Here is a 23,217-nt window from a genome sequence, read left to right on the forward strand (position 1 = left end):
TGTCATACTTTAATAAATTTTTTCCTAGGAGTAAAACACAGTTAACAAGTGACACATTTACTTATGAACCTACTTATGATAAAAGCTGTTTGCCTCAGAATTTGAAGCAGAGATGGTGAGTTCACTGCCTAAACAACAGCAAAGTGTCTTATTTTTCAAAGAAGCTTTCAATGCCTGACCTCTAATTGAGCTCCGCCTCCTTAAATATATTTGAAAATTACAACCGTATTTATACAAATTTGTAACGATCAATTTAACTTATTTTTGTTGATTATAATGCGTTTGGCCAGTACCAGACTTTTTTGACAAGTGAAAGTAATTTTCAGACTCAGTAGGCAGTGGAACTTCAGTATTTCATTTCTAAACAAGAAAAATACATTACAGAAGCAACAGGTATTTCAAGAGATACATAAAATATTAAATCATCACTTTAGAAAATACTGATGTAAACCAATTATATTTTGCTTTTATAAAAGCTCACAATTTTCTCAATGTTTTAATGATCGATTTATATCCAAACCCAGTATTACAATCACATTTCAGATATTAAGCTTTAGTACTATCTTCCTATTTTACTACAAAGAACTTGCTCTGAGAACTCCTGATTTTCTCCAGGTCTTCATAAGTGAGTCGTCCTTTTGGCAATTGTAGCAAAACGTGGTGTGTGTCCAGTACGTTCTCTGCTTCACTTAAAAAAAAAAGATTACTATGTGAAAGCAAAGGAAGTGAAAAACAAACACCACAAAAACAAAACCAACCAACCAAAAACCCCAAAATAACCAGACCAACCAAACAACAACAACAAAAACTAATACCATAAACTATTTAGCTATTTGCTTGGGCAAAAATAACAAAACACCAGGTCACAGGTATGTATTTCACAAATGAGATGATGTCAATGTAGCATTAAAGTTATCTTTAAGGAATTTTGGACTGGTGGGATAACTGCACTTTGAAAGTGTTTGGTTTGATCTCATATATGTGCCTTTGTTTGAAAGAACACAGCAGTGTTGCTGCTGTGGCCATTTATGTTAGCCTCTTTCTCCTAAAAACTACACTGAGTTACACTAATGTTTTGTTCAGAGATGTATTATACATGTGCTTTGGAATGGAGGCATGAGATGCAGCAAGGACTCAGCATTACCATGCACTTTGTACCAACCCCATACTCCATCTGAGAAGGGGGTGGATCAGACACAGACATCAAAGTGTACATAAACTTCAGTAAGTAAATTCCCTGTACACAGAATCCTAGATATGCAATATTTGGGCACCATTATTTCTTCATGTGTCAGGCCTAGGCTAAAAGATGTCAGACTACAGAGAAAAAGTGGGTAGCGCTTCAAAGTGTACTAGTCAGAGATTTTCTAAAGCAGTTACAAAACATGCAGTCTTAACAGCATTGCAGGGAGAAGCGGCAGGGTGCAGAACGCTCTGGGTAAGGCTGGAATGAAAACATCTAGGACAGAGAATGTGAAAACCAGATACAGAACGAACACCACATGTACGTTGTAGTGGTCTGATTGTGATATAAGAAAAGATGAAGATTAGGCAAAGAATGTGCTTGTTTTGGCTGATGACATTTGGTACAATGCCAACAATATTGTCTACTTATACCCTAATTCCTAGCTTAATGATCATTATTGCAATGATTTGAAGCTGTATTTAGGTGTAATAAATGTGACTGAATATTGTAATGCAGTTAATATCTTTAAACACATCTTTAAAACATCTCCAAATGCTGAAATCTCCAACTACAGTTCTGGTAGTATTACAGTGTTTGGGATCTCCATACAGCAATAATATTTTACAGGATGACAATGGTCACCATTCCCAGTAGCTGCTACTAACACCATGTCAATTAGTTGCATATGGCATCTGGTTATGGAATAATAAGAGGTTTTAGGTATCAGAGATATGTTATACCTAGTCAAACCTCTATGCCTGTCACTCACATGCACCACAGCAGACTGCCCAGTCACCATCCACCCTTCTCAGATGGCTCAGGATACAAAGAATAAGCTATCTAAATCATGGGAAAGATAGTCAGAGTTTCATTACTTAGTGGAGAAGCTCTGTGCAGTTGGAGGCTGGCTATATAATCCTTCCTCTAACAATTTGTACTCAGCCACTCAGAAAAGACAGTTCACCTGGGGGCTGTTCTGTAACCCTGCCATATCCAAGAGAGTCAATTCTGGTACATGACCCTGGCACACTTAATGGCTTTTCAACAGCACAAGCAGAACTCAGAACAGGTATTTCCCACTATGTCCTCAATTTTTGCTTTAACTATCCCAAGATGGAAAGCAGGGAAGAAAATCCCTCCCGTTTCAATGTGGGAGAATAAGCAAATAATGAGAACACATTTGGACAAGTAAGCTAGAGACAGAAGGAAAAAATGTAAGCAAGATCAGAGATGAAATGCCTAGTATAAAACTGATTCTAAGGAATGAAAGACAGCAGATGTAGGGCTACTTCATCAAGCTGATTCAGATAAAAGGAAGATTGTGTAGCATAGAAATATCTGCAGATTAGGTTAGAAGAGAGAACTGGCTGTGAGGCTGAAGATAGGCATAACCTGGAGTAAGGAGACCAGTTAAAGAGGGAACACTAAAGGGAATGGTGTATACATTTGTTCTTACACCACAGAGATTAAGCATGGCATGCACCAACAGAATACACTGGCAAGCAGAGAAGTGGTGGAGAAAGTAGTATGGCAGTGGACACAGGGATCAGCTGAGTAATAAAAACAGGTTTTGTGGCTGCAGGTCAAAATGTCATAAAACCTTCAACTACTTAAATTTAATCTTAAAGTAAAGATAAACTCCTGAACCTGATTTCCATATAATTACAAACCTTCTTCTGATTTCCAGCTCAGATTCATTCAGGCTAGTTCACTTCCTTTTATTCTAGTGCTGATATTAGTAATTAGTTTAATTTCCTTCTGCACTCTTCTTTATCTTGTCCTGCAAGTAGGCCCAAATCTCACATCTTTTTACAAGGCTAAACAAATAAATCACTTTGTGTTCTTTCACAAGGCAGCTCATCATTCCCTAATAATTTTAACTCTTCAGTACTTCTAGATTTTCTTATACAGAAGTGATTAAACCATGTATACATTTCCAAGGAAGGAAATGCGTCATCATCTTCCCATTTCTAGTTGTACTAAGGCTGTGGAATATCCACCTCTGTTGCTCTAGGTGATCCTGCTTGAGCAACAGGGCTTGGACCAGATCACCTCCAGAGATCCCTTCCAACCTCAACCATACTGTGACACTAGGAAACCTCAACTTGATGTTTCTAGATTTTGCTTGACTCATAATTTCAGCACATTACTGCAGTATACTCACTCTGTGATTGCTTAATACATTCAGGTTTTTCTGCTTTTCTTTAATTTCCATCTGGTGATCCCTGATGGAAATCCCTATTAATCTCTAGCTTCTCACCGACCTTCATATCTGGCTGAGTTCTATTTTTTTTATCTCATCTTATCAGTTCTTCTCGTACTACAGTTTACATATTCTCTCTTGATGACATCAGTTAAGTTTGTCATCTACAGATTTGACTCATAATTTGACTCAATTTCTAATACAAAATAAAAGCATATCCAGACCGAATCTTGAGGAATATTGCTAATCACACTGCTAAAAGCCTAGCCTTCCTCTCTAAGCCAAACCTTTAAAATCTCTTTACTCCATTGAAGCCATTGCCCCTCATCCTGTCACTGCAGGCCTTTGTAAACAGTCTCTCTCCATCCTTCCTATAGATCGCCTTTAGGCACTGAAAGGCTGCTATTAGGTCTCCCTGGAGCCTCCTCTTCCCCAGGCTGAACAACCCCAGCTCCCTCAGCCTGTTCTTGTAGCAATAGAACACAATAGAACACCACATTGCCCCTCCTCAACCTATACAGGACCATGTGGTCCTCAGTAAACACATTACACACTCTTGTCATTGGATATGACATGCTCACTCTTTCAAAGTACTGGAATGAGAACAACCTCATTAAAAAATGAAACCAAACCAAAACAACAAACCAAACTAAACCAAACCAAACCAACCCCCCAAAACCCCCCCAAAACCCCAAACCAACAAAACCCAAACCCAACAAATGCTGAATTCCATGTGTTTCTTCTGCATTTTATGTACTAATCTCTTTTCAATGCTGTGATTTCCAAGAGCCACCTAGTTTTAATCCATGTGTGTAGCTGCCTCTTCATTAAAAAAAATCAAGTAAATCTTAAAAAAATCAATAATAAAAAAAATCCAGTTAGTTTAGGGTTTAGGAAATGTTCATAAAGATACTTTGCTGCACCATCTAAACACATCTGTACCTGAATGCAGCAGGCAGTATCTCAGAGTTTGTCTAATTAATCTATCATTATTTTCAATGAAGTACCCGGAGATAGGAAACCTAGCTCTTAGATCTGGACACTAAGACCAAGGGCTCAAAGAAATTTTTAGTTTGCTTCAGTATGTTTGTGTTAGTGGTACAGAGGAAAATTGAGCTACTTGACTAAGATGATTTGGAAAGGTGACAAATCATATCCCAAAGCTGTCTTCACTTGCTGTGAAGACTCCTGCACCTCTGTAATCCTCAGCACCCACCATTTAATCACATCTGCCACTGGCAACTCTGAGCCAAGATCTCATCTTCTGTGACTCACCTTTCTACTATCCATCTTAAGCAGGACACTGAGGCAAGATGATCAGATGACAAGTCATGAAGGTATAAGAGCATGATTCCTGTCTGCATCTCTTTAACTGCTTTTATCATCCCTACCCCTTACCAAACCAGGAGCACTGAAGTGGAATACAGAAGAAAATTAGTCACTTATCCCAAATGTGCAATGCTTAACTTACCTCTATTTATAGCCTTAGAATTCACATATTTTGAAATGACACAAGAAACGAACAGTCTTAACTGGAGGAAAAGGCTGTAAAAGTAGAGTGAGTATTCTTGACTGATAAAGTACCTGATTATCACAAAGGTAAAAAGAAACGTAAGAGTAAGGCTTCTGTCCAAACCAAAAATATAAAAATCTATTGCAAGTTCTCTCCCAGCCATTCTACAGATATGAAGCTTTGTTCTATGTGTCAGCCAGATAGGCTTATACACACATACCTTTTATCCTTTGCAATAGTGTCTCATAACAAATATGGTATTGATTGATAGGCAAATACAAAGCTCAAAGCAACTACTGGCACCAAAACTCCTGGATTCTTCTTTTTTATTGCTCTGTTTCAAAAAAAAGAAGGAGAAGAAGGGTAAAAAAGGAAAAAAAAAATATTTAGGACCTTCAGCACACCAGCCACATTAGCTTATGTTGACCTTGACTGTCTGGGACTTTGTATCCTTGTACACTCTCTAATCAAAGTAAGTCTTAATTTCCCAAGAAGCATTTGTCTTCTGGTTGCCTTCTTGCTCAACTGTCATCCCAATGATATTAAAAAAAAACTTCGAGTAAGTTTTGAACATATCTAACCAAAATGGGATTATTTGACTCTTATAGCATGCATATGCATATGCATATATATCCATCCAATCACATGCAACATGTAGCAATAAAGATACTAAGCTCAGTTCCAAATGCATCTGAGTCCACAAACAATGAATAATGCATAAAGTGCATTTAATCTGTGCTATGTACACAAAACCTATGCTCCCACTAATCACATTATAGCATAAGAAAAACAGATTGCCAAACAGAGGTCCTGTAAGGTAAGATCTTCCCCATGCAATACAGCTTCAATAGCTAGAGTTTTTTCCCCTGGGGTGTTTCTTGATTCAAATTTTAAATGAACCCATTTCAGAATGCTTCCACATGTTCACTGACATTAAAAACTCCAGAGGATGGAAGACTCAGTTCATTAAATCACAATACAGACAAAAAATAATACGAATTTTAAGCAATCCCTGCTGTTCCACACACAAATTTTATTTTACACTGAACTTTTGGTACTTCAGCTGTACCATTTTACTGTCAGCTCACATGTCGCTGCTTTTATACAAGTCTGCATTACAGACATAACAAAACACGTCCAGAAGCAGACAGAAATCAGAGACACTGTCATTTGATCAGCCTCTGAGCAATTACTAGATAAAGATTACCTGTTGTAAAGCAAAACCAAAAATCTGGCAACATAGAGCTATAAAAGGAACGTATTTGTGTGTTCTATGGGGAAATAAACTTCATACTCATCTGTTAAACCTACAGCAGCAAATCCAAAAAATGTCACAAAATATTTGTGAAATTCCTGTGTCTAAGTGATCTGCATAGCTGTGTCTGTCTCTCATCTCATTCTGCATCAGTAGTTGCCTTTCCAGCTAAAGAAGGGAAAGAGGTTAAACCAAGTTTTCATCCAGTTATTTTAAAGACTGAGTCAATCTCTCGCTGGTCTATAAATTCAAACTACTGAGATGTTTCTTTATGTTCTTTTACTTCAGTCAGTCATAGCTTTTGACTGAGAATTGACTGAGACTTTTGTCTTCTTCAGTAATAACTCAGAATAGTTTATATGAAGAAAGCATTTAGATCAATTAGCAAATGCTTTAATGCAGAGTCTTTCTAATGATGATTCTCAAGGTAAGAAAACCAAAATACCAGCTTTAGGTTTTGAGAGCTCCCCAAGTTTCATCTGCATTACTAAATTAAGGTTCTATGACCTCTGCATTTCTGTGGTGATCCAAATGGTACTATCCAGTTGCTTACCAATGTATGCTGTTTGATTTTAATGTAGCTCGTAGTGTCTTTAGATGGTAGCATCTTAGATGTCAATCTCAATACTTCTTTGTCCTTTGAGCATTTCTGTTCTTCACAAACAAGCTAATAACTCTTTTGAAACACTATCTTTTACCAACACACACACACACATATATATAAAGCAAGCAAAAAACCCACACAAGAACAAACACAAAAAACCCCAAACAAAAAAACCCCACACTGTGAAGATACCAGATATTTTAAAGATACTAGAATACATATCAAAAGTCCTTGAGAAAATCATTCTGACACTAGAATCAAAGGCAATAATGCAAAAAGTATTCATACATCAAGGTAGAGTTTTCTATGGTGCATAAGAATGAAAAAATACACTATTACGTTTTAGGCATTTTTTTTAACTACATGCTCCATCTAAACGTACTGGTACCTTTCTGTGAAACAAAGGTAAATTCAGTATTTGTTAAAAGTTCCTCTCCACTTTACAGAACACCAAAAACTCAAGGTCTTTCCTCCTTACAGTGATGAAAAAAAAATAGCTGTGCCAAAACCAAGCAGTCTGAAGCCACAGTACAGAAGCTAATTTCGCATTACTGTTTGTAAATCCCTTTTTTGTGAAAAACCATGTCTAACGTAGCTAGCTAAGTTGCATAAAAAGTCCAACCAAGTACAGGAAACAGAGTAGCAGTTGCCTAAAAAGGCGTATTGTAAAAAGGAAAGAACAAAAAGCAAATTCATAAAGTTCTCTTCTCATGCATCTATAAAAGTAATTAAATCTACTCTTTCCTTGTGCTTTCTAATTCAAGAATAATTTAAAGGATTTGTAATTAAGGTTTCCACCCATTTATTCATCTCCATTACCATTACTTTAGCCAAAACACAAAAAATTCTGTTTAATTGTTACTAATTATTTCTTCAGACTGTGTTGGTCTTGCTACCCTGTTTACAAGATCATTCAGTACCAATATAGGCAGAATTAATTTTTTAGACAGCATAATAAAAAAGGACAGATCTAATTGCATATAATTGTACACAGCAGGAACACCAACATGCACTGCAGTCTTACAACACCGTTTCATCTGTTTCTCTTTCCTTGAGACTTATATTGCAATTGTTATTCTCACAAAAAAATTTAAACAGGCTCTGCCTTCCTGATACCCACAACTTTCAGAAGAAGTAATTATATAATGGCTATAAATTATATAATAGCTGACAAACCATATCAAATGGCTGACAATAAAATACCAAAATAATTAGATTTTATTTTGTCACCTACAAGACACCTGGAAATTCTGAAGTAAACAAGCACACTACCCATTAATTAGCCTTATTGCAGTCCCAAATACCCTAAGCCTGGTAAATTACTGAGGGTTGATGTGACAAGATAAAATAATGACACCTCTATCAATTTAATCACCTCTATTTTCCCTTTCAATTTGATTATGTGTATAGTTTGTACATGTGTAAAAAGTATTAAGGGATCCTTTGTTTTCCTGTCAGCATGGACAAAGAGCCTACGCTTCCAGGATGCACAGTACTACCCTAAATGAGTTCCAATTTGAAGAAATGTATGGGGAGGAAGTGGGTCAAGGATATGCTGACCTATGATATAGGTCTTGCTAAAAGAAAACTCAATAATGAAGAAGAAAAACAGATAGTTTAATATGTACTCAGTGTAGAAAGACGTAGGAATGGAATAAAAAGAAAGCTGTAATTTCAAATCCACAAGAGCAAACTAAAGATCTAACCTTATTTATTTTACAAAAATCCAACAAAACCCTCACACAAGTTATACTTTGATAGCTTTTTAAAACCCAACTACTAAAAGAAAAATATTTTACTAAGTCACACAAACTCCTTTCTATAGGAGCCTGTCATATCCAATTTCAGAAGCTCAAGGATACTTTCATGTTTATCTACAAGCAATTTACACAAATAACTTACTATAAATTAAAAAAAAAATTGGTTTGGATATTATAAACAGTAGCCAGACAACAAAATCAAAAGAATATTATCAGAAAGATTTTTTTTCACCCCACTTAAAATAAAACAACCTTCAACTTCCTACATGGAACCCAATCCAAAAGCAAAGCCGGGCAGGGGGGTGGGCAAAAAAGCACACTAAAAAAAATGCTCATACTTACTTTCCCTTGAGGAAACTTCTTCCATGAGGGTGTAAAATTTTACCTAGATGGAACACAATATTGTATTTAAAATTAATTTCTTTTAAAAAGTTGTATTGGAGGAAAAAGTTAGACTGATTATTCTTAGGAGGAGCATGTTCTGTGTATATGGGGAAATGTGACATAGCTAAGAAGGAAAGGTTTCAAAGGACTCTTGATGCACAGATGGCAGTAATAAGTAGAATCATTGGATTGGACTGGAAGGGATTTTTAAAGGACATCTAGTCCAGCCTCACTGCATGCTCAGGAACTTCTCTGACTAGATGAGGTTGCTCAGAGCCCCGTCCATCCTGATATTGAATGTTTCCAAGTATGGGGTATCAACATTTCTCTGGGCAACCTGTTCCAGGGTTTCAGCACTCTTGTTGTAAAAAAAGAAAGAAAAAATTTAAAAATCCCTTATATATACCTTTCTCTTATTTAAAATCATTACCTCTTGTCCTGTTGCAACAGGCCCTGTTTTGTCCCTAAACTCAGAATGTGGCACCAAGAAAACAATGAGATGTTTTTAGGGATGCTAAGTAATCTGCAGTAGTGCGGCAGAGGTTTGTTTACAAATTGATTTTTATTTAGTCATAAATTATATTGAGAAAATCTAACAACAACACACAAACATCACCAAATATGCTCCAAAATCTCTCTGAACCTATCCGATTTTATGCCAAGCCCAGGAATACTTCTCCCAAATGCCAGAAATGCCTTTTGTTCTGTCCTCCTTTATTCTCAGAAAATCTTCACTCTTGCTTTCAATTTCCAAGATAGTTTCATCACTTGGCATAGTTTAATCTTGGCCAAACAAAAGACTGCACTACTGTAGCTGTAGGACTGCAATGGGATTCTGTGTTACAAAAATTTAGTCAGTGTTCCTGGGCAATTCCACACTAACTTCAAAGGATGCCAAGTTTTCCTCAAGTACAAGCAAAGGGAAATCTGAGCAACAATTACAGCCAGAATTGTTCCAGAACATAGTGTTTCACTGCACAACTTAAACCTACTGGAATAACTGCAGACAAAACAGTTTGGAGTAAGCTAAAGCTCTTTTTCAAGAGAGTGGAATAGCCACTGTGCTGCTGAATAATGTGGGTCAACGAGGTTGTCATGTTCCACATGTGGGCTCCAGCACGTGTTCATCACAGCAGGGAACATACCAGATTCTAACAGGGCAGACATAAGGCAGGGCACCTACCTATCCAGTCATCAAAGACTGCTGTAACGTGTCCAGACCAGGCATATGAGTAGCTAAATAGTTTATGAGCAACTTTTGATACAAAAATAGTATAAGCATTGAAATGAATTTTGGATGCTCTAACTTGCAAAATTATGCACCTACATGGCCATTCAAACAACTCCAATGTCCCTTGATCTTTCAAAATTAAAAAAAAATTACCGTCAATATCCTCACGCTTACCCATTTAACACGACAATCTGAACTGAACGTCTTGTGCTCTGACAGATGTGAACGAGCAGGATACTCTGAGACCATGACTTTACACTGGCAAGACAACTATTGGTGGACTGTAAAGTGAAACTTTTATATAACAACTGTTAACCTTAAGCAAGCTAGGATGTAAAAGCAGGCCTATATATAGGGAAAACCTAGGAGTCCACCACAAAAGATGATTCTAAATTAAAAAGAGAGAAGACCAAATCATGTTTGACTGCAGTTCAAATCAATATCCCATTTTCAGCTGTTAATTTCTTAGTAATTGCATCTTACTCTCCTCCACATGTGTTCTATTGAAAATGCCAGCCACAGTGGGGTAGTGAAAGGGTGGAGAAGACTTTTGACCAATTAACATGCACATTTTATGACAAAAGTCAAGTCCTACTCCCTCAGGACTTACTTTACAATGATGACTCCTTTTCCAGAAATGAGAACTAAGAGCAGTAGGTATTCATTTTAGTGCAAACTATAATTTCACATATAGAACTTTATACATAAGACAGAAAAATGTGTATCATTCAAACTCAGCAGAGGTGTGCTGTTGTTTATTTAGAATAATCTCACTGATGGGAGAAGTTGATTACTGCAGAAATAAGCCACAGTAGCACATCATACACACTGAGTGAAAAACAGTTCACCATTCAAATGCCATGTCTTACAGAATACATTCTATGTTAATTTAAAAACACATGTCTCTCATTTATGCAACTGTAACAGCTTCAACAGGGACTACTTACACAACTATGCTTGCATGAAAACTACAGATAAACGGTCTCCAGTGCAGATTTACCATGGCAAGAACCAAGATGCTGTGGTTTTCCTAGCCAGGTTGCTGTGTATGGCACAAGAAAGCTGAAGCTGTGATGTAGATGCATGGCTACTGGTCTAAGCATGCTTTTCTTGTTAAGTATGCTTTCATTGTTAAGAAATTATGTCTTTTACAACAATCGGATCACATTTTAGAGACACGTATACAAGTACATCTAACAGATTAATTCCATAACAAACAGATTTTCATAAATGCCAATAGCAGCTTTACCAGTAATAAATAGTGATTGCATCATTTTAAAATTTAAGCTCAGTGCTACTACCAAGTAACATTTCATATTTTACAACACTCTCAAGAGGAGAGTTATTCCAGTTAGGAATAACTTTCCCATTTTTCTTTAAATACAGTTAGTTTCTCAACACCATGTCAGAAACTGTAAGGGCTGATTAGCATTTTGTCTGCCACGTACCAACTGTTGTAGTAAAAGGAAATCAATCTGACAAAATGAAACATGATAGTTGAAGAGAAGTGAGGCGAAGAGGGAAAAGGTCAGTTACTGTGAAACTGATAATGTTAATGAACTAGTCAGAGGTAACCATCTTTATCATTTTTATTGATTATTCTTCAGACTGTCACAATGATGTCAAAGCACAGAAAAGAGCATTTATGACATCATGTCATTGATTAAAATCCTGTAGGAGAAAATTCTCATTTGAAATAATTTAATCAACTTGACAACTTGGAAAAAAATAAACAATCTTCTCTGATTTACAAGCCACACCAGAAATAATAGACAGATTGGAAACTATTGGTATTTTAGACTCTTAAATTGTTTTCTCTTTCTTTCTGCCATTCTGTTTCATGTTCAGATGCTGTAAGAAGGAAGAGATGCTACTTCGGTTTTGTATTAAGGTGAAGCACAAAGCAAACAAATGGGATGCAAGGTGGTGTACAAAGGCTCAAGAGAAAAGGAAAGCAGAGTTAGTGCAAAATGCTGTCCCTTCACGTCCCAGGTGCCTTAAACACAATTTCTTTGATGTATTTTGTGCAGGTCAAATGTATACGGAGAGAGGAAGCCACAGTAACCACCCCCCGGATAAGGGGGTATTATGACATATTTAATGGCTCTCCTGGCAGATACACTGTTTTCCTCAACCCCTCCGAAATAGTGGGCACTTGAGAGTGGTCATGGCAGTAAATCTATTTAAGTATAGTAAAACTATACTTCATGTCACTTGTATTAAGACATTAATTACGCCAATAGCCTGGAAACCATATATTCACACAGAAAATTAACCTACCTTATAAGGAATTCATCCAGATAAACACATACCATCTGTTTAAGTTCTGAAACTCACTGTCTAAATCTAAGAAAACAGAAACATGAAGAAACTCTAGAACATCCTTAAACTCATGTTAAAAAAAGCTTCAGTTTTGTCACAGGCTAATCACTAATCTGTTACAGGCCATGGCTGCTGTGCCTTTAGAAGGTATTCACCTACAGTTTTTCAGTGAGAATCTGAAAGCATTCTTTAAGCAACCAGTAACTTCTAACTTCCAAGTACTCAGAAGCACAGTGAATATGAGTTAATTAAAAAAAAAAAAAAGCCACATAGAAAAATCTACAAATCCTTTAAAAAATATACACAAGTTGTTGTGCAAATAGTGTAGCTAAGAAATTGCACAAGCCCCTTAGAGTAGCATTTCATTATCAGACAAAAGATGAAGGGCTTATGTGATTTGTCCTAGGTGTCATCCTTGCTAATCAACGTGCAAAACCAGGACCGACTGTAAATTGTTGTTTGGCAAAAAGAAGTGGAAAAGGGAATAGTGATACCTATGTTTACACCTCCATCAAAAGTCACCAGAGTGCAATAGAGAGATGGTAACTTGCAATAATTGCATGGTATCTGCTTAGTTTCTACGACTAGCATGAACACAATGGGCCTCTAGGCCAAACAGTAAAATTAGACAAATGTTTTATTGTGCCGCTTCAAAGCTTGTTTGCAAATATTTTTCATATTGAGTACACAGAAGAATTAAAATTATTAGCACTGCAAGAAACAACACTCCCTAAAAAAATCAATTGTTAAAGCTTCCAAGTGCAAAGACACATTAAAACATACTCAGAAGAGCTATCATAAAAATAAAAGGGTCTCACAGTATTAGCTGTGAGCCAGAATGTAAACAGCACTGAAAAAAAAAAAGTCCTTTATACCCCTATTGTCAATAAATTACTGGATTCACATACCATATAAAGTAACATCAAAAGCACCTACATGCATTTGACATTTTAAGCTGTGCAAAGAAGAGGCTCAGTCCAACAGACTGTGGTATGAAAGTAAGATTTCTTGTCAGTAAGCTAGATTTTTTCCATGCTTCTGCCATGTGGCCTTCGAGCAATGAGCATGTAACAAAGTGAAGAATGGTCTCCTCCACCTTCATTTAATAATCTTACCTACAAAGTAAGGAAAGTTTTAAAGTATCATTAAGAATGTCTAAATTTCTCAGGAATCATAGAATTGTTTTGATTGGAAAGGACCTTTAGGATTATCAAGCCCAACCACTACCTACCTCTACAAAGTCTGGTGTTAAACCACACTCCTTAGCACCACATCTATGAATCTTTTAAGACACCTCCAGGGTGAAGCACAAAGCAAAACACCTCCCTCAAAAGCCTCTTCCAGTGTTTGAGGACCCCTTCAGTGAGGAAGTTTCTTCTACTATCCAACCTAAACATCCCCTTTCATAACTGGAGGATGTTTCATAGATTCATATTCATAGAATGGTTTGGGTTGGAAGGAACCTTAAATATCATCTAGTTACAACCTCCCTGGCACTGGCAAGGACACCCTTCACTTGACCAGATTGCTCAAGGCTTCATCTAACCTGGCCTTGAACAGCTCCAAGGAGAGGGCATCCACAACGTCCCTGGGCAACCTGTTCCAGTGTCTCACCAACCTCACTGCAAAGAATTTCTTTCTAATATCCAGTCTAAATCTATCTTCCTCAAGATTCAATCCATTCCTTCATCCTGTCACTATAAGCACTTGTAAAAGTCCCTTCCTGACTTTCTTGTAGACCCCCTTCAGGTACTCGAAGGCCACTGTTAGGGCTGCCCAGAGCCTTCTTTTCTCTGAACAGCCCCAGCTCCCACAGCCTGCCCTCACAGGGGAGGTGCTCCACTCCTCTGATCATCTCTGTGGCCCTTCTCTGGGCCTGCTCCAGCAGTTCAGTGTCATTCTCGTGCAAGCGCACCAGAGCTAGATGCAATAGAACAGGTAGGAGCCTCATGAGATAAGAGTAGAGGGGAGAATCACCTTCCTCATCCTGCTGGTCACACTTGTTTTGGTGCAGACCAGGACACAGTTGGCTTTCTAGGCTGCAAGTGCACATTGCTGGCTCATGCTCAGCTGACACTCCCAAGTCCTTCTCCTCAAGACTGCTCTCAAGCCACTCCTCATCAGCTGTGTATTTGTGCTTGGGATCGCTCCAATCCAGGTCTAGGACCTTGCACTTGGCCTTGTTGAACTTCATGAAGTTGGTTTGGGCCCACCTTTCAAGCCTATCCAACTCCCTCTGGATGGCATCTCTTCCCTCCAGTGCATCAAATTTCCTCTTGTCCTGTCCCTTGTTACTAGGAAGAAGAGACCAACACTCACATCGATACAACCTTCTTTCAAGTCATTGGTAAAGAATGTCTCCCTTCAGTCTCCTTTTCTCCAGAACCCCAGTTGCCTCAGACCCTCCTCATCAAATCTGTCTCCAGACTGTCCACAAGCCTCGTTGCCCTTCTCTGGACCTACACCAGACCCTCAATGTCTTTCTTGTAGTGAAGGTCCCAAAACTGAACACAGTGCTCAAGGTGTGGCTCCATCGGAGCTGAGTACAGGGGGACAATCTCCTCCCTAGTCTGGCGTGTCACAGTTTTCTTGATAGTTTTATACAAGCTCTATAAAGGTAAATCAAAGTTACTGCATAGCCAGTTATGTAAAAAAAAAGCATCTATACTGTTGGATTAGTAAAACATACCAAGCAGTGCAAGACAAAAGAGTTAACACTAGAATACCAAGTCATCTTGAATTCTGATTAGTAACTGAATAAGTAAGAAGTATTCACTGTGTTATTTCCATCCCTCAATAATGCCTCTAGGTATGATCCTGGTATGCCTCAGAAACCTGTTTTTCAAAAAGGAAACACAGACTCAGAGCATTTAATACAAAATTAAATTCGTAAGTAATGACTATAAAATGATACCGGGTTATAACCCACAAATATGATATTTCTTCCCATCCATTTCAGATTACGACTTACAAAATTACTGTTGCTTTCTTTTATATTTTTTTAATGGAATGAGAATAGGCATAACAACTTTTTACTTATCCATTGCACCTCCTGGGCTCTTATGATTTCTGCTCAATATATGGCTCCTCTTCCATCCCTTCCTGCGATCTCTCCCCCTTTTTAAGTTACCATTTAAGAAATAATATTTCATAGTAAAAAAAAAAACAACCCCCCAAAAAAACCCTAAATTGCTAGATGTGACTTCAGTGGACTTACCAGCCAAAGACAAAAATAGTAGGTTTGTTCTACTGAGGAAGGAACTATGGAAAATTCATAGAGTTAAAGGCATTTTTCCTTGGGCCACTTAAATCCCCTCCCAACAAATGAAACTTGCACGTTTAAGGATATAGGTACACCTCCAAGCAAGACAATAGTTATATCCAAGGAAGGTGCATTCACAATATGTACTACCCTGAAAGATTCCCCAGCAAAAAGGCTGGTAGAACCAAATCCACCAAACATTTAATTAATATTTACCTCATTACTCAGTCTGTTTTGCTTCTTTACTGGTAGAGCTTGAATATGTGAAATAACTGTGAAAATCTGCTCTTTGTAAGCCACTGATTTACTTTTTTTTACAGTGATCAGCCAGAGAATACAACTTCTCAGCTAAGATCAACCAAACTGGCTTTTTTTCTTCCCCTGTGAGATAGATTGTTCTAATCTTCTTCAGTACAGTTACCATTCATCTTGTTTTGTTCCATTTGATGCACACAAACTAATAAGGATATAGAATTGTTAACAGAGAGCATTTATTTCCTGAATTAAGCCCAGATCACCTAAGGGGCAAACCAATTTTTCCAATGCTTCAAGACAAATGCATTAGAAATGTCATAGACCTTACTAGTATCTTGTCAATAGAAAACAAATGGAGCTATTTCCCATCCCAAGGGAAAAGCAATGGTAGTAGTCAGGAAAGAGAAAGCTTGCTTACATTTTCCTTCACAGAGGAAAAAAGGTAGTAATTGTTTCTATTACAATTCTACTGTGACAAAACTTCAGAAAAAAACCTTCTTGTGACTAATTGTCAGCCAAAACTTTAGAAAGGAAAAGATTAGGGTCTTACAAAACCCTGCAGAAAATTACTTGGTTGTCTAAGACATTTGGAAATTTCAGTTTTTCAGGTATCATCATGGAGGTGGCTGATCTTTTACTAACAAAGATAAGTTGTTAAATCTGTAGATGGAAAGAATGTCATCACACAAAATTCTACTAGGCACAGGAAGGACTCAATAGAAATCAGCCTATGCAGAAGTGTGTCTCAGTTCTCTTTCTTTTTTTTTTGATCAATGATGGTAATAGTGCATGAAAAGAAGTTTTATTGTTCAGAAGCTCACTGGTATTTTAACGCTAGCAACTCTTCCTGCCAGAAGTTAAAATATAGTACATGTTTCAACTGCCACCTCACTAGTGATCAGCTAGTAACTCATCAATAGTGTCTTGACGGAGTAATGGCTTCATTGAATTTATTCAGAAAAAAACCACAACAGAATCTCACAACGCTATTTGCAAATATACTTCGTCTTCCAATAAAACAGACAGCATCTCCCCCTATCCTTACACATACTTATACTGTTTTCCACTCCTACTTTTAGCTCATTACTCAAAAAGCATCCTAGGAACATATAAAAGATGCATGTCCCTACCAAGAACAAAATGATAGGCTGATTAGGTCAATTTGTCTTACCTATCTAAGATGGAGCACTCTTAGTCTACTACATATTGAACAGACATTAATATTTTCCTTTTCAAAAGTTTTGTTTTCTTCTATGGGTTTCATTAACATTTTAGTGGGGTTTTTTGTCATTTTGTTTTGGGTTTTGTTGTTTGTTTTGCTGGGGGGGTAGTTTGTTTGTTTGTTTATAGAGTTGAATTACTACAACTGAATGAGGCCCAATATCTAGTTTCTCATAAAATACCTATTGACCTATCTTGTAGTAGCATATAAAATAAAAAATCTTCACCACAAATACAAATTCTTTCCCAGTTTAAAACTAACTGGAGAGAGGAGGGCAGTGGACATCCAGCTGCCTGCTAAGTTGCCTGATGAGTCAGGTCGTCCTCATCTTTTCCTCACAAAATTCTCAGTATGTGCAGTAGTAAAGGAAGTTCAGCAAAGTGTTATGTATTGATATATCCTAAGAACAGTATAATACATTATTCAATCAAAATCTCACAAAAAACAACTCAACAAAGGTGTACATATATGTATAAAAAATATTTATCTTCTTAACTATGCAGGTACAAATACTGCCTGTACTTTATATGCTAAAAGAGTAATCTCACTTTTTACTTGAACAAATGTTTTAAATGCTTCAACTGTCTTCTTCCACTATATCCATTTCTCAAAAAGTAAAAACCTCAAAAATCATTAGGAGGATAAAACTTGATTATCAAATACCTTCTAGTAAGTAACAAACTTAAAACTCCCATTGAAAGGTTTAGATTTATAAACCTTACATTGTTGTGTACATTTTCAGAAAGGCATTGAGATGAAAACAAAAACCACATCAAAACCAAACCCAATTGCAAACAGCTGTGTCATTGAAGTACTACATTTTGCAATCTCTGCTAGATAAAAATCTCACTGATAACACAATGTAACACCATTCTCACAGAAATCAGGGTTAAGTCCTGGAAAACAGGTATTTTATGTATTTGGGGAAAACAAATTATCACATTTACTTATGTGTATGAGTTGGTTAGAAATTTTAAGGTTTGAAATGAAATGTTGCTAAGGAAGAGATAGTATTAAGTGCAAAATAAATGTAGGAGAAAGGGTTGTTATGTATTAGCCAGTCCTTGGTTAAATGGACCTCTACTCTGTTCAGGAACTTCAAGCTTCTGTGTTTGAATAGTTAGAATGATAAGGTTAAAAAGCTTAGTCAGAGGTCCTTTAAAGTTAGCCTGGAATAAGCTGAAATAGACATTTGTTTGTCCCAATCAAGACCATCAGTAACAGATTTTACTTAGCATTTCTTACTAACTCACATAATGACAATTAAGCACTCAAAATCTCCTAAGATTTATCCAAATTCTTCCTTGCTTGCTTTTGCAATGGAAAAGACTCAGTAGCTCTAGAGAGATGTATGAGAAAAATTAGTAGATTAAAAAAAATAAAAACCAAGAAACCACCACCACACAGAAAATTCTGAAGAGATTGTTTATAGCATCAAACAGGATTTTTGTCTTCCTTTACTCATTAGTTCTAATACTTTGTTATTTTTACTACCTTTCTCTGATTTTTTCAAAGCTTGTCTGCTCATTAAAAGAAGTATCAACATCTTTTTACCAGAACAGTCATCACTAGTAGAAATTGAGTAATTTTATCCCTTGGTTAATAAATCCACAATTACATTTGCTTTTTTACAAGAACCTGTTCTGTTGACTCAGCTTATATATCAGTATATATAAATTATTTATGCACAAGTATATAAAACCTAGGTATATATTTAGCTTTCGAAATCTATAGAAGCTAGATATATCTATATCTATATCTATATCTATATCTATATCTATATCTATATCTATATCTATATCTATATCTATAGTCATATTTGGTTAACCTATTTAACTTTTCCTTCTTGAATATAATGCTCTAGGCTCATATTTATTCTATTACCTATTACACCATTGCTTATTTTTTCAAGGCATTTTCCAATTCATCAAGACAATCAGAATACCAAACCAATCCTCCAATCTAAAATTTTACACAAGCAACATTTCCTTCAATCATGGCCAGATTTGGAGAAGCTGCTGAGTGTCTGTGCATAAATTGTTATGTTCTGGTCCTTTTCTACCACTTATAATAGATCAACTTTACGTTTTTACTATTATTATTACTTTAATTCAGAAGAAAAAAATCCAATTTAGTCATAAGACGTGGTCTATTAAGAAACTTGCTACAAGGTTCTTCTATACTTTAGTTTCAGATTTAAAGACAAATTGTTGAACCTGAAGAGAAAACTACCTCAATTCTTTTCATTTATTGCCATTCAGTGCAAACCTCTGAAGGTAATGCAACCCTGGCAGGAAAGTAACACAATCATGCTATGTTTTGCCTCTAACCAAGTGCTGACAGTGTAGAGGAAAGGGGGAAAAAAAAGGATATCAAGTTACGTTTATCTGTTTCACTAAGTGTATTTGTATTTTTCCAAATACAAACACTTCTGTCACACACCTTTTACAACACCAAAGTCTAATGAAATGAAGGTTTACATACGAGCATGTTGATGAAATAATATTCCAAAGCATATTCTCATGAGACTGAGAGTATTAGAGCCATTTGCAGATATGGAATACACTCAACTGCAGTTTCACTTCAAGTTGAATCATGAATTAATGTGGAATACCTCATATGCACAGTGTAAGAAGCATACATCATTCCACACAGGCAAGAGCTGAATGGATGAAAGCACAGAAAACTCCAGAGTAGTTTTCACAAGCTGATCTCCTGTGATTTATAATTTCAATGAACTAAGCAAGTTACTTCTACAGGTTCAGAATCTGGTTTTGGCATTTGACATGTTTTTGGCATTTCAGCGCTGCATCTGAGCACTCACAGAAGAAACTACTACATACTTTTTCATCTTTAAAACGGTCAGACTATGCGTTATTGCACTGAAGGATGAGTTTCCCTAGCAATGTTTCATACTATCTGCCCAGCTATTCAATTTGTCGGTTTTTACTAACTTTTTTTCCCTCTTACTAACTCTTTTCCACTCTTATTATTTTGAATCAATGCCAAAGCTTCAAAATGAGCTGTTAAACAAACCAGGGAACAATAAAACAAAATTAAAAAAAAAAACAACCATGAAACAAAAGAGAAGGCACAAAAATGTGTCAAATTAGGTAAAAAAAACATAGAGGAACTTCAATACCACAGCCCTGCCCTCTATATAATAAGATACTGTAGTCTTCCCATTGCTCAAAATGAACCCATATGATGTTGGGAAACCCAAAAGAGGGAAAGAATTTTAAAAGAAAACGCTAGCATGGATTTTCAGAAAAGATGACATCCTCTCACTGCATTGTCAAAATAAAAAATCAGACCTGTACTTTTTACAGCTTGACTTGATATTACTATGTTTTTCACCAAGGAGCATGGAACCTTTCCTATGCCCACACAGGGAGCATACAGGGAGCAAGCCTATAAACTCCCAAAGACTAACTGCTATGAAAGCAGAACTACAGCTGTTTCCTGCCTATCCAATATTACCTGGGGAGAAGAATGCACTTTACAGTTTGACATAATAAAATAGGAAGAGAAGGATGGCAAGAAAAGGGGAATGAGACTATCCAGAGATTCATATTGCAGACAGGAGGTTATAATCAAACATTTTTATTATAGGTAAATACAAGATTTGTCAGTACATTGTTTTCCTAGCCTGTTTATTTTATCAAAGGTTATATGTCTCCTGTCAAAGATTAATTTGAAGGATTATCTCTGACTCTTGAATTCAATTATGCTTTCCAACAAAGAAGATTATCTTTCCGTCTGATAAGGAATTCTCTTGCTGAGATAAAACAAACAAACCCCGTAATCCCAAAGCAAAACCCAAAAAACCCAATCCATCCCCAAAAAACAAAACAAAAAACCCCCTGTCAGCCACAGAAACAATGATGCACCCTAAACACTAACTAGTCTATTTTTTTCCAGAACTTTCAGTGAATTTTGGCTAGTCTCGTATTACTTTCTCCTAAAAGTTAAATTTTTCGGGACTTCAAATGCTCTAGTTTTCCACTCTTATCAGTCTGATCTGCCCTTGAAAGTCTGGCAGAGCGAACCTGCTGTAATCTTAGAGCAAGACTTTTGTAGCAAGTTCTGCTTAAATAACAGTTATAGCTTTTTAGTAGAATTTTTGATTTTGACCAATTTGTGTATGCGCTACTGCTGGATATGTACTATTAAGTACCACTGGGGAAACCTATCTGTGGATACAAAGATTTCAGGAGACTGTGCAACTATTTTTCAAGTAAATTATTCCCAGCCAGATTTTTGCTTAGTGTTTGAGCCTGATATGCAGGCACAGTGAATCTTTAAATCTGAATCCTCTTCATTGTGAGGTTACTTCTGTAACAGTATCACACATACCTAAAGTATGTGTGTGACTGTCAGCTTAGTTAAAAATTAGATCAAGTCACGGCCTATTTCAGCAAACTGCTGCTGTGCATGTGGTGCTCAGACATGAAGTGGTAGCTCATCTCAATTCTCAAGTCTGGGAAGAAGCAGACACAAGGATATCCTACTTCATGGCATCTACAAAGTACAGTGGGCCACAGTCTGTACCTGCTTGCATGATGATCTGAGAATCATAGAATAATTCAGGGTGGATGGATCCTCAGCACTTCCTGCTCAGAAAAAGTTCAGCTATATGATCAGACCAAGCTGTTAAGCACTTTATCCAGTCAGGTCTTGAAAACCTACAAGGATGGAGGCCACACTGCTTCACTGGGCCTCTGCTCCACTGATGGGTTGTCCTTGTGGAGAAAAAGGTTTCTCCTTACCTTCAATCTGAACTGCGCCCTCTGGGCCTATTTCAATGTATGCTGACTATCTCTACCTCTCCTGTAATGCATAACTGTGAACACCTTGGTTCTGCTTTTTTTGATGACCTCCTCAATTTGCTGGGGCACTGCCTTTAGATCCTGCACCCCAGAAGGCATCCCTCTCCAGACTAAGTCAGCTCACTTGGCCTCCTCTCAAGCAGTGCTCCAGCCCCTTGACTATCTTGATGGTCACTAATAAACTTGCTTCTTTTCATCTGCAATTTTCTCTCTACAGGTGGAGAAGAAGGGGGCAGAAACCGTATGCAGTGTTTACACTTAAAGCATCAAACAGAAGGCAGCAGTCATCTTCCTCATCCTACTGGCCACACTACTGCTTATAAAACCTTCTTAGTTGGTCCTTCTGACTCTCTTTGCTGGCTTATGCTCTGGTTGTTATCTTCCAGTATCCCCTTCATCTCTACAGAGCTGATTCCCAGTTATCATCCCCCAGTTGGTATTGTTGCCAGGGCTGTTTGTGCCATCCTTCAACATGTCAGCTTTCCTGAGCTCCTCTATCTTTTCGAACTGCTTTCCTTGGCATCTCACCTAGTATTTCCCTGAAAAAGACAAAATCTGCTCTTCCAAGGTCTGAACTGTGCTGTCCTCCTCAATCCCCTCTGGACCCTGTTCTCACCACCACAACTAAGACTGCCTTTGATATTACATCCCCAAATCAGTTCTTTCCTATTTGTGAGGTACTATATGTGAATCTATATGTGAACGAGTCCTGAATGGCCCACTCAGTGCCTACCTGCATCAAACACATCCCTCACATTTTGCAGAAATGCACTCAATGGTTCAAGTCCTGCTTTATGGACATTCCAGCAGATGTTAAGGAGACTAAAGCCTCATGAGAACCAGAGTCAGTAATCCAGAGTCTTTCTTCAATTGTTTAAAGGCTTCACGTACTTTGCCACCTTGATCAGCACTCCTACCTCAGCATCATATTTTGTGGCCTCTTCTCTGATCTTAACCCACAAGCTACTCTTTCACATCATGGGCAGCCCTTCACCTTTTCTTCCGTCTTTCCTGAAGAGCTTTTATCAGTCCATTACAGATTTCCAATTGCATGAGCTGTCCTACCACATCTGTTATTCCCATGATGTTGCAGTTTCTTGACCAGAAATAGCTTTTTCTTACTTGTTTCTGAGGATATGTATGTGTCTACTTGTGCACAGACAGGCCTCCTTTCTTCAAAACCATTAGCAC

At 37.2% G+C, this 23,217-nt stretch overlaps 1 protein-coding gene across 1 annotated transcript in view; it reads right to left on the reverse strand.

Moving 5' to 3' along the window:
• Nucleotides 1–567: 567 nt before the first annotated feature.
• The window catches only part of PLGRKT (plasminogen receptor with a C-terminal lysine), a 30,920-nt gene continuing 8,270 nt past the window's right edge, over nucleotides 568–23,217 (reverse strand). The window contains 5 exon segments of the mRNA XM_054398218.1: nucleotides 568–683; nucleotides 5,117–5,165; nucleotides 5,167–5,236; nucleotides 6,197–6,280; nucleotides 6,282–6,325. Coding sequence (XP_054254193.1) covers nucleotides 568–683; nucleotides 5,117–5,165; nucleotides 5,167–5,236; nucleotides 6,197–6,280; nucleotides 6,282–6,325 — 363 coding nt within the window.

This window comes from Indicator indicator, chromosome Z (genome assembly GCF_027791375.1).
Source record: "Indicator indicator isolate 239-I01 chromosome Z, UM_Iind_1.1, whole genome shotgun sequence".
In the NCBI taxonomy this organism is placed as follows: Eukaryota; Metazoa; Chordata; class Aves; order Piciformes; family Indicatoridae; genus Indicator; species Indicator indicator.